Source organism: Ictalurus punctatus, chromosome 21 (assembly GCF_001660625.3).
Source record: "Ictalurus punctatus breed USDA103 chromosome 21, Coco_2.0, whole genome shotgun sequence".
Lineage (NCBI taxonomy): Eukaryota > Metazoa > Chordata > Actinopteri > Siluriformes > Ictaluridae > Ictalurus > Ictalurus punctatus.
This window is the reverse complement of record NC_030436.2, coordinates 11,521,712-11,540,058: the sequence shown is the minus strand read 5'-3', so window position 1 is coordinate 11,540,058 and position 18,347 is coordinate 11,521,712. Positions and strand designations below refer to the sequence as shown.

General features: G+C 35.9%; 2 protein-coding genes across 2 annotated transcripts; both read left to right on the top strand.

Annotated features, from left to right (window-relative positions):
* The first annotated feature begins 3,751 nt into the window (after positions 1–3,751).
* LOC108281070 (homeobox protein Hox-C13a) lies at positions 3,752–7,364 on the top strand. Its single transcript, XM_017496616.3, has 2 exons — positions 3,752–4,610; positions 5,951–7,364. Exons 1-2 carry the CDS (start codon positions 4,067–4,069, stop codon positions 6,208–6,210), a joined length of 804 nt encoding a protein of 267 aa, XP_017352105.1. The 5' UTR covers positions 3,752–4,066; the 3' UTR covers positions 6,211–7,364.
* A 7,036-nt stretch (positions 7,365–14,400) lies between these two features.
* Positions 14,401–17,953, top strand: hoxc12b (homeobox C12b). Its single transcript, XM_017496666.3, has 2 exons — positions 14,401–14,969; positions 16,162–17,953. The coding sequence occupies exons 1-2, from the start codon at positions 14,423–14,425 to the stop codon at positions 16,398–16,400; spliced, it is 786 nt and encodes a 261-aa protein (XP_017352155.1). The 5' UTR covers positions 14,401–14,422; the 3' UTR covers positions 16,401–17,953.
* Positions 17,954–18,347: the final 394 nt, after the last annotated feature.

The following is an 18,347-nucleotide window of genomic DNA, read 5'->3' as shown; positions in this document are numbered from 1 at the left end:
TGTATATTATAACTAAACGTAAATAATGATAAAAATCGGCAAGTCTATAAAATTCACATGAATAGTTTTTCCTCTCTTTTTTTGTATTACAAAGCGGCGTTTTTGCTCATATGCGAGAATTTAATCCACGAGTTTAATTAACACACAACATAGCATTATAAGAAAGACGTTAATGACTGTATGACAAAGGCTTAGATATCAACATTTATCTATCCATCGATCTATCTAACAATCTGTACATCTATCTGTGCGTCTGTTTTCCGTCTGTCTATCTGTCGGTGTGTCTGAAAAAAAAACCTATTTTAGTCCATGGACCAACTACAAAGAGGGGATTTATTAGAGTGAAAATGTTGTGGTCAATAAACACTAATTCTGAGGTTCGGGACATTTTTCTACTTTCCACAATTAAAATGCTACCTTTATTTATTTATTTTTTTATCCTTTAGATGGTTTTCTACTTAAATCTAATCTTTAAAAGTCTGGCCCGCATGCAGTGACTAATTGGTGAGACCTGGATAACGCCCGTCTGGATAATGAGTGTTTTAACTTGAACTTGGACGTGTGCGGAAGTCTGAAGTCTGCTCTTCTTATTATGAACACTGAAAGACCAGGCAAGGCGAATCCTCCACTGTTTATTTATCAGAGTAACGTTTATTAACACACAACATTTCGTTTTGATAAGCTGTACAAAAAACTGTGATGTATTTTGTGCCTAAAATTCATAAAATGATTTTAAAATAGGCAGAATACAGTACTAATTACGAATACTAGTTTATCTTTAAAAAATATATGCCATCATTATTACAGTTCTTATTAATTATGCCAATTTAAAGCCCTTTTAAAACTTTGTTGTTATTGTTTTTGTCGTTGTTACCTAACATTTACATGGTTTACTGAGACTACAATACAGTACACTGTTAAGATGTTGGTAGTTTATGTTACAGGCTTCAAGCGAAAGGAAAGCAAACATTTTATTTTCTGATATTATGGTAGGCTAAATGTATTCAATATATTAAAGTACCAAAACAGATTACAACTGTACAACGCACAAACTGATAAAACATTAAAAAAAAAAAAAAAATAGAACAACAACAAACTACCTTGTTATCTCTGGAAATACAAAAGAAAGACCTGTTGATTAAATGTTTTAAGTCCACGATAATTCAATGATTCGTTTCCCCCTTCTTAACAACATAAACCTAATCAAAACACAACAACAATCGCAGTTTACAATCTGCTATTGTATTTGATAATCTCTTGTTTAAAAAAATATATAAATAATTGGAAAGGATGTTACAAGAAAGCGTTTGAGCGTGACTTTGCGATGCGTCATTTCCCTGCTTTTGCAGCTCAAAATATGTTTACATTATGCAGTTTGTTTGCGCTCTCCCTCTCTCTCTCTCTCTCTCTCTCTCTCTCTCTCTCTCTGTGTGTGTGTAAATGAGTATTTGTTAGAAAGTAAGTAACTGAATTTTTCACCACTTATTAAAATCTTATTAATTAGAGCTTGGTGTATATAAATAGTGGGCTAACGTCATATAAAATATTCTCTCAATCGCATAATTAAGCACATGTTGATCATAAGAAAGTCGCTTATAATGAATATAATAAAAGAAAAACTAAAAATATACACGTAGACACGCACATGCACATGATTATAGACTTTCGTTACTGATACATATAACTGAAGACCATGTTTAGTTTTAACTTCACTCTCAAACACTCTGTTTATGGATAATCAGTCTTAAAATAAATGTTTATTTTTATTTCTTTTTTATTTTATTTACATCTCTTCATTTAGCATACGTTTGCATGGATGGATCCAGAGGTCTTTCTAAAGGCTCCACTAGTGAATCTCTGGCAGTGTTTACAAGTGAACTTGTAATCTTCCAGTGACTATAGCTCAGAACCTCAACCAATGTCCTAAATATGAAAATGTAATTTACACACATCCACGTGTAGAGCACAATGAAACGCGTTTCGTCACATATTCCATCTCGGAAGGAAATTGGGGTCAGATTGCAGCCTCTGGAGCAGCTGAAGGGTTAAGAGCTTTGCTTAAAGGATCAGCAGCTTGGCCGAGCTAGAAGAACCACTGAGACACTTCTGTTCACAAAGCTATCATTTTAGCATCACTTATTGGTATTAAACACATTTTAAGAACGTTGTATAGCAGGCTCCTGACATGGATCTGAAACAATGCCATTTCCGATAAATATATACGCACACTTTCTTTAGATTCGATATAGTTATTTTCATTCTGATTAGTAATAATAGTCACTCTGGTAGGAATGGGTAAAATGCTGTAAAATGCTAAAGTGGAGTTGAGTAGGAAATGAACAAGTCACTTTTCTATTTCCAGGCAAATGTTTAAACATTTATTATACTCTTTGTTGAACTGTAAAATCTGTTTTAATGGTTAATACTTTTAAAGCATCTTGTGGAAGTGGAAATGGACATTAAAACAGAAGTTAAGTCCTGTCTAGGTAGCAAATAGGCATATCTCATGCTAGGTAGGGCAAAAGGCAAAAGTACAATAAATATGGTGTGCGGCATATTTCAACATTTTTCACCACGACTGAAAATGACGAATACATGCTTTCCTCACCGCCAGATTTATACATGTGCTTTGCAAATTTATAGGCTAATTTAATACAATATCTTCATCAGTTCACTTGTGGGGGTTTTTATCGTTTATTTCATTTTTTCCTCAAAATTTTGAGAATTTTATTTTATAAGTTCTCAAAAACAGAATGGTTTTCAGAGAAATATGATGACGCCCAAAGATCTAACATTTGGCTTTAATTTTGAGTGAAGTATGTATAGATTTGTTTGGTTTTTGTAAACGAATTCCTTTAAGAAAATATAAATAATATACACAGCTGGTGACAATATCCAACGTACAGCCAAAATTACACTCAATGTAAACAAATGTGGTTGAAAAGAATTTGGTTTTGTATGACGCTTAATCAAACAGATTTAGAGGTTTATACATCCTTTCTAGGTTTACTGATTTTTTTCCCCCCGGAAGTTTCGCTGATAGCTGGTTTAACTGCACTACGTTTGAGTGTGAAGTTCGTTCATGTCCGTCTAGACTGATTACGACTCTGTTTTGTCTGGGTTTCTACCTTGACCTTGGACCTCCGGCCAGCTGGCGTTTGAAGGAATGGTCAATATTTGTGAGCTATTTGCCTCCCAGCCCAAATTAGTTTCTTCTCCTTTGTAGACACTAGAGTGTTATTTACTCTAACCATAACGGAAACGGGTTTGTTCTCAGTCCTGCAATTCGATTTATTTATTAATTTATTGTTAATTTTCACGTTGGCTGTATACCTGTAAAACATTTCCTCTAACAAATGATCATTTCTACATGAACACATCCTGATTTCTGTTCACTAACAACCCGCTGAATTTATTTATTCGGATTCAAACAAACAAAAATATTATGATTTAGATGTAAATTAGTAAAGTTTTTGCACAAATTAGCTTTACCTTTTTTCATGAAATAATATTGCTGATATCGAAGCCGCATTGAGGTCAAATATTATTTTTATGAAAAAGATTTTGCGCCTTCACTGACTTGCACACTTCCTCGTGTAAATGAGGTGTCCTCCCCTTTAAGGCTATAGTTTAAGGCTTTTCTTTTCTCAGCCAATGAGAAGCTCAGATTTAAAATGATCCTACAAAACGTTATGTATAAGCTCCCACTTAAAGGGATGAGATGTCTTTTTCCTTCGACTTCTCTTTCTCTTCTTCTTCTTGTTAGTGTCAGCAAAAAAAACTCGAGCCGGTCTTTAATTACGAGCCGCACGAATTGAGGATTGGGCGAACGCGCATGCGCATAGAGAAAGAAGAAGAAGGGAAGAAAATGAGCTTGGAAGTGAGAGGTGAAGTGTCCCTCTTTCGGAGCACTAGTCGACTTTGTTTTTAAAGCATCGATAGCTCATGACATGACTTCGATTGTTGTGGATACTTGACCTTTATTTATTTATTTATTTGCCAAAAAAGGAAGAAGAACAAAAACAAACAAAAAAGAATAATAATCACGAATGAAAATAGACAAGTCATGGAGGGACTGAGCGGGAACTGTCCTGCCTCTCATTGCAGGGAGCTGATCTCTCACCCCGGACTAGGGCGACACTCTGGGACTATTATGCCCCACCAGGGCTCGATTTACCCCGATATCTCCTCTCCTGAAGGCGGAAGGCAATGTCCAGGGCCTCAGACACCCTCCTCCGGGGCATCTCTGGGTTATAATTACCCTTATTCCTACTACGAATGCCGTTTGAGTCATTCTCACGGTGTTAATGTGCAGAAGCCGTGCTCTTATCACCCCGCTGAGAAATACCCCGAGCACGGGGAAGAGCTCTCCAACCGAGCTAAAGAACTGGCTTTTTACCCGGGTTTTGCCGGCTCTTACCAAACCGTCCCGGGATATCTGGATATGGCGGTGATGCCGGGAATCGGTGCTCATCCAGAAGTGCGGCACGAGAGCTTAATCCCTGTGGATGGATATAATCACTGGGCATTGAGCAACGGATGGGATGGACAAGTGTGTTTTTCCAAAGAGCAGAGTCAGCAGAGCCACCTCTGGAAGTCACCTTTCCCAGGTTCTATGCCATGCTAGCACCAATTAATAAAATAAACAAATAAACTCCCCTGACCTATACGGATTCACACAAAATGTCCGTTTTTCTATTTAATCAGTTAATACTCAAGGTTGTGTGTATACAGTATGTAGTGTATATTTATATTTACTGCAATACATTCACACAAAAAGACGAATAAAATTTAGAAAACATGTTCTCGTGCTCATTAAACACTGCTAAAGTTAATTCAGCTCTATAAATGTTATAGCTGCATTGGAAAAAAGTTTATTTACAACTCTGTTGCATCTTTTTCGGACATGAGTCTCAAGAATGTCGACGAATCACACGCAACGCGTCAAAATGTAAAGCGTCTGTGTGTGTGTGTGTGTGTGTGTGTGTCTGTGTGTGTGTGTGTGTGTGTGTGTGTGTGTGTGTGTGTGTGTGTGTGTGTGTTACAAGTTTATGAAGCGGCGTTATAATGAGCTAATACTCAGCATTCCGAGATGTACTAATTTATTAATTTATCTATCCATTTATTTATTTACTTATGCGTTTGTTGGTTTATCGGTAGCATCACATAAATTTTTGTCGGAATGTTATTTCACACGTTTAACTGTAAATGCTGTTTGAGGGAATGTGTTAATATTGATAATATTGTTGTGGTATTTTTTGTTGTGGAAGCGAGAGCGCAGTAGCCATGGGTCTGTAGCCCTGTGTGTATAGGCCTGTGTGTGTAAGCAGGTTACCCTGTAGTACACACTGTTTAAAACCGCTCCAGAGTTTATTTTTCTGCTGTCTGTGATTTCGCTTTAATCCTGTTCAGCTCCTACAGCATATTTATTCAAAGTGATCGCTCGCACATACATGAACACATACATACATACGTACACACAGACAGAGAAAGAGAGAGAGAGAGAGAGAGAGAGAGAGAGAGAGAGAGAGAGAGAGAGAGAGAGAGAGAGAGAGAGAGAGGTGATAGTCGGTCCTACTTCTTCCGTTAAATCCAAAAAATCTGGATGTTTTCCAGGTGGCAGATTCCCTGCGGTCATTGGACGATTAATAGGCTACAGTTTGTCTCTCTATTGTCTTCTGTAATACCGTCTATTAAGATGACACCGTAAAACAGCGCCTGTTATTTATTTATTTATTTTTATTTACACCACACTGAGTTATATTAGTACTCACTATTTCCCTTAGCTCCTGTGATCCAAACTCAGCAGTATGATGATGGTTTCCGCCCTAACATGGAGTTTAATGTTGACTTTGGCAGCAAAATTAGAGCTCGGTTACCTTCAAGCTATCAATCCTGGTGTGTTGTTTTACCTCTTACACGCGGTTTATTTATATTTTTTCTTCTGCAGAAGTTGTGCCACTGCAACCTGAAGTCAGCAGCTACCGCCGAGGCCGCAAGAAGCGCGTGCCTTACACCAAGATCCAGCTAAAAGAGCTCGAGAAGGAGTACGCGGCCAACAAGTTCATCACCAAAGATAAAAGACGACGGATCTCCACCATGACTAACCTCTCAGAGAGACAAGTTACCATCTGGTTTCAGAACCGACGTGTAAAGGAAAAGAAAACCGTCTGCAAGTCAAAGTCAAGTGCCCACATGCACGCTACCTGAGGAGAGGCCAATCTGTAAAAATAAAACAGAAAACAAAAATAAACATTTTAAACATGCAGATTAATAACCCCTTATTGATATCATCTATTAATGTATTCATGACATAGTTAATTTTGGTAAATTGTGATTATCCCAGCCACCTGGAAATTAGCATTGTGCAACTTCAAACCGACAAACCCCCATAATCAGTAATTCATATTCGAGTAGTTGCAAACTAATGGAACCAGTTTCCTTCCAAAAACAAACAAACAAACAAACAAACAAACAAACAAAAACACAAAGAAAGCAGGCAAACAAACAAATAAATAAATTAAAATAAAATAAAATAATTAATTCACGCTCTTTTATCATTTATCAGATAAGGTCTGGTAAACATTTCCCCATGGCCTCAATGCAAAAGACAATTTTTAAAAGTATCAGTGGTTTTATTTGTATAAAGGAAAATCAAACTGGGGTTTTCTTGTTACTTGTTTCCTAAAACTTCTCACTCGTGTGTGAAGGTTCTGGTGAAAATCAGGGGGTTTTGGGGACGAAGTCAGCGCGCGCTGCTTTAATTCATTCCTATGAAACCAAGTTTGAAGTGAGAAGTGGTTGAAAAAAAAAACAACCCTATAATATTCAGAAAACTCAAGGTTTTTTTTTTTAGAAAAAAGCTCAGTGTCTCGTGTTGGACCGGAAATGTGCAGGTCTGCAAGGCTGCGTCTGTGATATTGTACAGTGCCATGCATAACTATTATTTAATTATATATAAGACTCTCTCGTGCGACATGAGGTGTAAATTGATATTATTTTATCGTGTATTTTATGTCAATCTCGTTTATTTTCTCATTTGAAAGATGTTTCTCTGTCATGAAACTGGAATGTTTTGTTAATGCCTTGTGGATATTAAAGAGTATTGCTTATTAATGCATAATTTCTATTTGGTTATGTAGCGTGTCTTTGTGTGTGTGTGTGTGTGTGTGTGTGTGTGTGTGTGTGTGTGTGTGTGTGTGTGGACGTCTTCATATGTAATTTTATAAAGTTTATAGTCTAAATGTTGCACATATTCTCATTTATTCAGAACACATGAGCTGAAATAAATATTACACACTAACAATAATAAGACATAACAGTGGAGCAAAACACATTCTGTGTAACTCTCTGTGTAGGAAAGTATTCATTATACATACACTTATCCGATCAAAAAAGGTTCCTGTTCATGAGGGTGTGTTTATATAAATGTAATTTTCTGAATAATCTGACACTGCTGTTGGTCTATCAGTTTGTTTCCTTCATTTCGATGTACTCAGCTGCACTATTTCAGTTTTTTTAAGGCTACACAACCACCACCACCACCACCACCACCAACAACAACAACAACAACATAATAATAATAATAATAATAATAATAATAATAATAATAATAATAATAATAATAATAATAGCACAGAAGAATACACTTTATATGCACAACACTTAAACAGAAATGTACAGTAAATGATGAAATTACAGTCTCCGGAAAAGTCTCAGTGCTCTTCGTGTTCTTTAATGGTTCATTAAATAAAAAAGTGTATTTTTATTTCTAGTCTTCATTAACACTCTAACACTCTACAGAATATTTAAATTCTCCAGTGCAATAACCGAAGAACCCTTAAGAGTAGAAGTGTTGTAGGAGTGTAGATTACAGATTATATTTTAGGATCTGTCATTCATGGATAAGGATCTCACACAAGATCAAAATCAAATCAAATCCCTTTATATATATATATATATATATATATATATATATATATATATATATATATATATATATATATATATATATATATATATATATATATATAAAAGGAATTCCAGGAAATCTTCCACCACGTGACACTAATGATTTAGTCCTAACTCACTGCTGTAATCATAATCTTTTAAGTCCACTTTCATTCAGTCTTTATTCACTGGAGATTCGAATTCATTCCCTCATGATAACTGACAGTTATTAGTACATTTTAGCACCGTGCAGTGTTTACAAAGCTTTTTTTTAAGTTGTAGAACGGATCACACACACACAACGAAAATGAGTACGTGTTTAGACTACAAAATATAGCGTACTGAATAACGTAATGCCTTTATTCCAATATTTAACACAATCACCATTTCATGTTTGTATATTAGACTAAAGTTGATGGTGTGACGTCATTAAAGTGACCACTTTGCTATTAGCAGGTTATAAAACCTGCCTTAACCTCAGACTCGCCATCTATTGTGTATTTCTGCCACTGTTTTGGATACCCTTGACCATGATTTTGCAGTCTTTGACCTTGACACGCACACACACACACACACACACACACACACACACACACACACACACACACAGCAAACAGAGGAAGTGTGGGTTTCCTCTCGGTACAAAAGAGCCATTTCTACTGACAAATATTTAAATCCAGTCCAATAGGAGCACGTTACAAGGTCCACATTCACGCTGATTATTTATTTATATATAATACATTTTATATTACACTTTAATCGCAGCCCAACATCTCAGTTTCCCGCGCTTTCCTTTTATTAGCCTCTCTTCCTGCTGAATGTCTTACAGAACAGAAACTAAAACTGAAAAAAACTTAGTTAAAGCTCTGCTTTTTCCCCTATTTGTCATTCTTTTATTAGTAGCAAACGCATCGTGTAAACCAGTGTTTTTACACGACCTCAGGTCATATCGTGTGGTATTTTGATGGCGGATAACAGGTAAATACACGCACAGCCTGAAAGCCACACTGACTTGGACAAGTTGGAGCTGTGAAGTTTCTCTTTTCCCCTCCATTTCGAGATTTAATGTCCGACGAAAAAGACAAATAATGGAAGTGCCAACATGGACACAGGATTTGAACCACACAGCGAGTTTTCTTTAGCACATGGCTTTTTGAGAAGCAGTAGGGGTTTGGAAACTGGAGTTTGGAAGTGTGTGATGTGCAGGACGTTTAGATTATACCCCAAAACAGGTAAGTGTGTCTGAGATTCATTATTACGCACGACATGTATCTTTAATTCAGATTTGGACTGATTTCTATACATGGTCTCTGCATATTTATTTACTTTAATGGACTGTAAGAGAGTGCTGCGTTACTGAGCGGCCTGTGAACAGCGTTACATTCAGAGTAAATGCTACTGCTAATTTATTTTAAAGGGAATTCATTCAAAATGGATTTCACTATGGAGGTAATTCACTGGGATAAGCTTGTGTGTGTGTGTGTGTGTGTGTGTGTGTGTGTGTGTGTGTGTGTGTGTGTGTGTGTGTGTGTGCGCGTGAATGTGTGTGTGTCTGTGTGTGTTTGTTTTAAAAAGAAATTCAGTTGAACTGAATTGAAACAGTAAATATTACACATGTTAAATGATGACATTAGAAAATATTTGATCAGCAGACATTCACTAAGTCACAGTCTGGTAGCACTTAAATACATAAAACACACAAACCTCCGTGTCATAATGGCACTTTGGGATCTGGTTTACATAAAACATGATTATGTTAAGATTACTTGAACATGGCTGAAAAGAAAATATGTTCTAGATTTGTATATTCTATATATATGTTCTAGATTTGTATAGAGTATATTATGATTCTGGTGAGCAAATCGCGTTTGATTAACAGTTTAATTTTCATTATAATATTTAATTTCCTTCCGCTTACATACTCATATGATCATATTCAATGTAGAATTAAATCATATTATAAATGTTAGAAATATGTAATGAATAAAACAAACAAAAAAATCTGTATTTAAATATCTGTAGAGAACCTGCAGCACTGTTAGTGTTAGTTGTGACTTCTAAGGACGATTTTTTTAAAGAAGAAGAAGAAAATGGAGGATTCAGTTTTCAACAATGTGTTGTTTACATTTTAGTCACGCGCACATAAGGACGAATTTGCGTTATTAATAATGGATGAAATGTCTTCTTGTAGCTCTCAGGCTCGAGCACTGTAATAAGCTCATGTTTTATGTAAGGATTTCTGATAAAGCCACATATTTTATATTCTTGTGCATTTAAAGACATTTAACGTCGTCTAACGTGAAATTGCATTTTAGATTTTCCCTCTTGTTTTTTATGTTAAATCGGATCAAATAAGATATCTAATCTAATCAACGCAGCTAATATAAGTCTAAGAGAAATATATAGAAAAGATGTGATAATTGATTTGTAGGTTTATCTCTTTGATAAAGCGGATGCTATGGCATTTTGATGAGCTGCTTGCATTCAAGTTTCATGAATACTGTAATTTTGTACGGTGTAATAATAAACATGTTTTTATAAAAAAAAAATTATTTTAAATTATTAATTTATTTACACGTTTGAAACTGATCAATCATACACACACACACACACACACACACACACACACACACACACACACACACACACACACACACACACACAGCAAGAATATTCATTAGTCCTTCTGTTTTGAGAGTCCGAGTCGATAAGATGGTGCACGACAGCCTCTGGTGGCTAAAGTGGGTAACTGCACACTCTTAAAGGTTTTTGTATTGAATTTAGCACTCTGCGTTCATGAAACAACAAGTCAAGATAGCACCATGGAGGTGTGTGTGTGTGTGTGCGGGGGGGGGGGGGGGGGGGATTATTATCTTATCTGAACGTTATCTATTTATTTATATAAGCTCACCTGCCAGTAGAAGATAAGATATAATAACTCAAAGTATAAATACATCTTCTTCTCTTTTTTTACAGTGTATGATATGATGACGTAGGAATGCAGGAATGATTTATATCTCAGTTTTAGGAACATGTTTCTGTTCTTTGAGACACTCAGAATGAAGAGGGGCTAAAAGTAAAGCTTTTATGTCTATATTATGTAGAGTTCAGCATTTCAAGTTTTTCTTAGTGTGACGTAGACAGTGTTTCTCACTATTACACAGCGTTGCTAAGTTTAGTTCGTTATAAAAAAAAAATACTGTTGTAATTTATAGCAAATATTTTGAGAGCATAGTATATTATATAACATTTGTGATGTAACATTTGAAATAAAGCATATGTGAAGTTGTAGGAAAATCAGTTTCGTTTCATTTTCAGCTTCAGTTTCATAAAGCTTCCGTTTTGCCTTCGGTACGAGACTGACTTTAAGTCAAAATGAAAGAGAATCAAATATTATTAAATAATTTTTAACCTAAAAAAAAAAAGGTTTTGATATTAACATATTTTTAAAAGATGATACAAATGTGTAGTTTGCAAAAATGTTAAACTTTTTTTATTTTCTGCTCCTGACTGTCTTTCACACAAAAAGAAGACAATAATAAAGCGCTTAAATTATGTAGGCTTGTGTCATGTGATGAAAAACCAAATCCTGCTACATATTTAATTGTAATATTTGTATAATAAAGCATAATAATGTTCGTATTGGAGTTTAAAACACAATATTAAAACATATCCTTTTCTTTTTAGTTTTATTTATTTTATTTTATTTTTCTTCGTTCAGCATAACCTTCGTCTTATGTCAAATTGCATAATAGGCTACACATATATGCCTTTTCAAAGTTAAAACAAACAAACAAAAAAGTAAGTCTCAAATGAAGGTGTAAACATCGAGGTTGGGCGTGTTATATATTTTGTATAGTTGTATAAAAAAAAACAATAAAATACATCTGCATGTTTACTATAGCATAAAAAACCCGTCTTTTGTTAAACAAGACTTTACCAGTTAAAGCCTAATTAAATAAATAATTAACATTTAAAGTCTAAATATCAGGAATTTTGCACCATTTCCATTTCTGATTGATTTGCATGAAAAATATAATCTTCACAACTTCACAACGCTTTTTAAAGCAGCGGAAGGAAACACCCTTTTGTTGACACTTTTGTGGTGTCTGGTCTTCAGTGCACTAGACAGTGACCTTGAACTGGACGCGGCGCCGAGAAGGAGAAAAGATTCTTCTTCCTACAAGAAACAAAGAAAGAAAGGAAGAGGAATAACGCAAAAGTTGAGGAGAGGAAACATTACACGAGTTTCAGAACAGTTTTAAGCACGGACCGCTTGTGGCATGAATGTTCATGAATGATGAATCATTTGCGGAATATTTTTGGAAAAATATAATGATTTCCCGGACACATGGACGAGTTGAGAAGATGTGAGAAAGTTTGATACACCAGATATCTGTGCTAGTAAGTTGCTTGCTAACTCATTTAATCCGTTTACTATTTCTGCATGCACTACTCTCCTTTTATTTAACTTTATTTTTATGTCTCAATGTGAGATATTCCTCGTAAATGAACCCAATAAAAACTCATTCTGAAGCCGATTTTATTTCAAGCCACAATAAGGTTCGATTATTCACAAATAGATCTCCTTTTTTATCTGTATTATCGGTTTGTGTTGTGAAGTAGCTTAAGTGCTTTAGCAGCGGCAGCTTTTTTACTTTTTCAGTTGTTTGTATTTAAATGGCTTTGAGGACTCGTTCAGAGAGAGAGAGAGAGAGAGAGAGAGAGAGAGAGAGAGAGAGAGAGAGAGAGAGAGAGAGAGAGAGAGAGAGAGAGAAGAGAATCTAAGCACAGGAATAAGAAGGCCCACTGGTCCAGACCGATGTTAATTCATTCTGTTTTTAATTACACACTGCGTATGTGCTCAACTGAGACTTATTAATTGCTGCTTATCCCAATGACAGTGCCTATAACAACGCTTCATATATCCTAATATCATCCCATGCCATTCTATAAACGAATTTATTAGTGAAATAAAGTTTTTGTAGTGTACGATCAACAAAATATTACTCTTTGTGTATATTTGTAGACCTATAAGCAGCTCTAGGAGTAAAATTATGCATTCACGTTCCAATCTTAAAACAAGCTCGTAACAGGAAATATACAGTATCCATTTTGCATGTTATCTCATCCACATGCACGAGGTTAAGTGTTTAGTGTCAACAGAATAACGCTAAAAATCAAAATATACGCTGATGTAATAGTGATGAAAATTTTATATACTAATGGATTTAATACACAATGTAAACTACAATAAATGCATGTTATTTTCTATGTGTTTAATGCTATGGATACATTATTTTCAAGAGATAAAGTCCGGCCCGAGTATAAACTGACGAAGCTAAGAGTAAAGAAAGCAAGGCCTCTTTTTTTGGCCTTAAACTACACTTTTTCTAATCTGCTGATTGCACGATCAATAATAATTAATCGTGTTAGATGAGTTACTTTATTTTATGAGTAAGGAAAGTGAAATTAATAATGATATGACTGTAAAGTTGATCACTGCGAGTCTAATATCTTGATTCAAATGAAACACCATGTCGCCATGATAACGTTTCTGGAATTTGACCATCTGGATTGTGTAGCTACACTTATACTTTTTTGTGTGTATGTATATAAATCCTTTATTGTTGTACACCTTAATTAATTAGATATATTAAATGTATGTCTTGGCGTTTTATTCACACACTTGTAAACTAAGTGAAGTGTATGGATTCTTTATACGACCAACTGTTACTGTTTTATAGGATATCTACTGAAGATTAATGTAAAAAAAAGAAAAGAAATATAAGCCGCACTCTTGAAATGTACCTCCGCCTTAGTGCATTTATTTTACAGAGCTGTCGATGACCCCGTTATTGTAAAGTTTCAGAAGAGTGTGTGGCTTTAGCCATCTGTCTGTTCCCTAATATTGGCCTGTAAAATGGAGGCCGCTCCACTTTATGTGACATTCAATTTATTTGGAGTTTGATCTAAAACCAAGTCCTTCACTATAAAGATATTAAAATGGCGGTTATGTCTTCCAAACAAAAGTATAAATGCTGTAGTTTTGTAGTGAACACCTGTCCAGCAAAACCTTTTAATTGACAGTGGAGCCTTTTACCTTTATACAGAATATAAGTATACCTATAATGATGTATGTATATATGTATGTATTTGTATGTATGTATGTATGTATCTATCTATCTATCTATCTATCTATCTATCTATCTATCTATCTATCTATCTATCTTAATAATAATCTGCTCATAGTTTTTGAAGTTGCTCAGCACGCGCTTTAATTTAACATGTAAATTCCGTTAGTCAACATCTTTCTTTATTCAAGAAAACGGATTCCGTTGGGTGGCAAAGGAGAGTACATTGGCGTCACGTGACTGCGTATCTTGGCCAATGGCACGCGCCGCTCGTTTTAACGACGTTAAATGTCAGATATTCGGCTATAAACTAGAATCTCGCGCTCAGGCCCGGCGAAATGGGCGAGCATAACCTCCTCAATAGCGGGTTTGTGGGACCTTTGGTGAACATTCACACCGGAGACGCGTTTTACCTCCACAACTTCCGGTCATCTGCGGCTCTTCCTTCCCTCCCTTACGCGAGACGGGACAATGTTTGGACTCAACCGGAGCCGTGCAACGGATACATGCAGCCGTTTTTTGGCAACCCGGTGTCCCTGAACCCCACGCTTAACCGAGCGTGCGAGATTGCGCGGCAAGAAGAGACCAAATGCTTTTACAGTGGAAGTGGAGGTGGAGGAGGTAACATCCGGGAGAACTGTGCCAACGTTAAACGAGATGACAGGACGAGAGACGACTCCTCTGTGCCCGTAGTGAGAGACCACGGACTGGCAGATGCTAGCATGATGGGCTACGGATACGTTACAGAGCAAGTGAGCCAGAATCCTCCATCCTGTCACTCCATGCAGTCGGAGTCGGGGTCATCGCACCACGAAACGGAAAAAGTGTCGTGCAACATCGCTCATTCCTTAGGACCTCATGCATGCAGCACAAACCAAGCTGGAGGTGAGGAAGTTAACGTTTATTATTATAAATGTGTGCACTTACAGCTGGTCTTAGCGTCACTAATATGGGCGGTGCAAATCTAACAGATCTCCGTGATTTTTACAATAGTACAAACGCACACATTTATCTTAATGAAGGCCTGCAACAATAGCTTAGCTGTTTCTTTGCACTGCTGTTTCTCTATTAAATCTGCACCATGCTGGGACAGAATAAAAGTGCAATGAAAAAAGGGACGAAAACACAAAAAACGTGGCACTGGGATAGACCAAACTACCACTAGGGGAGGCATTAGAAAAACATTTCCCCAGTACACTTAGCTTTTATACAACCCTAAACGATTATTGGACAGTAAAACAAGATACAAAATATAGTGAGGTGAAAAAAACGGAGACAGGTAAACATTAAGGTTTTGTTCATGGAAATCTTCCGGAATATTGTCCTTTTTTCGCCGTGGTTCCAAGACTAAAAGTATCAGAAAAGTTATTGTTTTCTCTCTTAAGGGTAACACATATTGCTAGTGACTATGTACATGGTAGAAAATATTTCAGCTAACTTGTATTGAGACCCAAATATCCAACGCCCCGCCGAACCCCACCCACCTACACACATACAAACCCAAGAGCAATTCGTGGTCATGCTAATATACCACTATTGTGTTTCAGCCAATAGATTTATAACCGAGTGTCTTAAAAAATAAGACCCCACTGTACAGATTAGCTTGTCAAAAAAATTAAATATCACGTGTTTTTGTTTTTGTATTTTGTAAATGCACAATGCTTCATATCTCTGTTATTGTATATTGAAAGTCAATGTTAAAGAAGCAGACAATATAATTCTCCTAACACATACCTTTGAAATGGCAGCTAATATTTTAGTAGTGTCCAGCTAAAATATCAGCACTATTAAAATGCAATCTATTTTATGAAAAAAGTAGGTATATGAGCAACTACATATTTTGTATTTGCTCATATGCATAGTGGATTCACTAGATGCAGCAGCCTTCTGTAATGCAAGATTATTAAACCCAGAGGCGACTTTAGTTTATACAAACTTATTTTAGTCCCACATAATTAAACGTCTCAGTCTCCCCATATGATGATCCTGAGTCTCAGTAATTAAAACAGAACTATTATAGAAAGCATCGTTTGATTTCTCAGCTTGCTTTTTCTTTTCCCCCCTCACCTGTTCTCAGGTGCTCCGTGGTACCCGGCGCACGCGCGGAACCGGAAGAAGCGGAAGCCCTATTCCAAACTGCAGCTGGCCGAGCTCGAGGGCGAGTTCATGCTCAACGAATTCATAACGCGACAGCGGAGGAAGGAGCTTTCCGACCGACTCAATTTATCCGACCAACAAGTGAAGATCTGGTTTCAGAACCGACGAATGAAGAAGAAAAGACTGATGTTGCGAGAACAGGCTCTGTCTTTCTTTTAGGGAAAGAATAGCAGTGAATGAAATAACAGCAAAAACAAACAAGCAAACAAACAAACAAAAATCCACCGTTTAAACAACTCTTTCAATGTAGAACTGACATCAGTGGTGTTCGTTTCTGCTCATGTGGGTTTATAGAAACACTGAAGGTGTTAATAAAGTACTGTGAAAAGTTAATTCAGTTATGTAGGTGTTAACGCTGTAGAATTGTTATAACTTTTACGCGTCAGGACGCAGATACACAGCGAAATCCCGAGTGCTGGATTAAAAACTAAAGCGCTCTTAACTCGCAAAGTCTATCAGTGTTGAATTAACTCCTCTAGTGTTGAATTGCGCAAGTGAGCACTGTAAGAGTTAGCCTCTAAAACACCTACAATGTTAGACTAGAAGAAGACTGGAATACATATAGATTTGATCAACAGATGTAATGGACGTCTCACTCGAAGGCATCTAGAACCCTCAAAGTGTCCCTTTTGTAGAACCCTTCCAGGTAGAACGCTACAACTGAGGGTTTTTTCCCTATCAGATTCCAAATATAACCATTTAAAGATTTTCCCAAGTGTATCAATTCAAACAAGCAAACAAACCAATCAAATCGGATAATCTAGAATAACACGGTTGTTGAAGTTCCTCCTACGAGGTCGCTTCTAAAAAAAATTCAACACCGAAATCTTTACTTACAACATAAAAGAAATATTCAAATGAGCTGACATTTGTATAACACATCACATTTAATACACAAACTACAAATATGCGTAGTGTTACTTTGTACAGTCTTGAACACTTAAGAGTGTTTCCATTCTTTTCTACTGCATAATTTTCATACAGGATGTTCATCTGTTACCTCATCTCTTTCTCTACTGCCTTAACTCTGCAGGGCACGAGCATTATTTATATACGAGCATAATTCATTTTTCCATACTTAAATAATACTTATTTTTGCCAACAAGCTTATTAGCACACCTTACTTGAAACATGAGTCTATGTAATTTAGTCTACAAGCAAAAAGTATTTAGCATTTGAGCATGTTCAACGTAGAATATTGAACACCTTGTGGAACGTATAAGCGGCTAGTTAAACAAAATATGAGCTCTCTTATGTTGTTTTTTTTTTTTTTTAAATAACTGAAAAGTATTGGTAGCCTATAGCATGCCACAGCAATAAAAATTACAAATTCATTCAAAATAATTGTAAATCTATAACTCTTAGTGATTCTAGTTCTTTGTTTCTATGGAGTTGCCCTATGTAGAACTCTACAAATGAGTGCAATGGACCCCAAGAACCCTTAAATATACAAATAATTCAACCTATTCATTAGGGTTTCTTAATCGTGTCTTTATTAATTCATTAAAAGCGTTTATAGTCAACGTGAAACATTATATTCATTAAATTTTCCTCCATCAGTGTAGAAGAATCTCTTACACCGTTTTATCAAGACCTCTGTATGTTAATTTATGTTAATTTTCTGTTAAAGGCATACCTCGTACTGACAGAGTATAGTACCGACATGAAATATTGATTTGTTGGGTTATTTTATTTTATTTTTATTTTATTTTATTTTATTTTATTTTATTTTATTTTAGGCGTCAGATTTTATGATATGTCTAAAAGGAAAGTTCATTAGGAATAATTAAAGTGAACAAACACCAGACGGTACGTTCATGAATCAATATTAATATTTGGATAGTATTTTTTTCTGCAACCTTAGCATTAGCACACCTGACAATGTCATGTGGGGTGTGTGTGTGTGTGTGTGTGTGTGTGTGTGTGTGTGTGTGTGTGTGTGTGTGTGTGTGTGTGTGTGTGTTTATATTCGAAAATCCAAACATTTACTCTGACCCAAAGTATAGATAAAGTATAATCAAATAAACCTATCCATATTCATATCTTTTTTCCCCTGCTGCCAATTTTGACAAGTTGCGTTGGGAGTCGAATTTGTCCTTTATTATT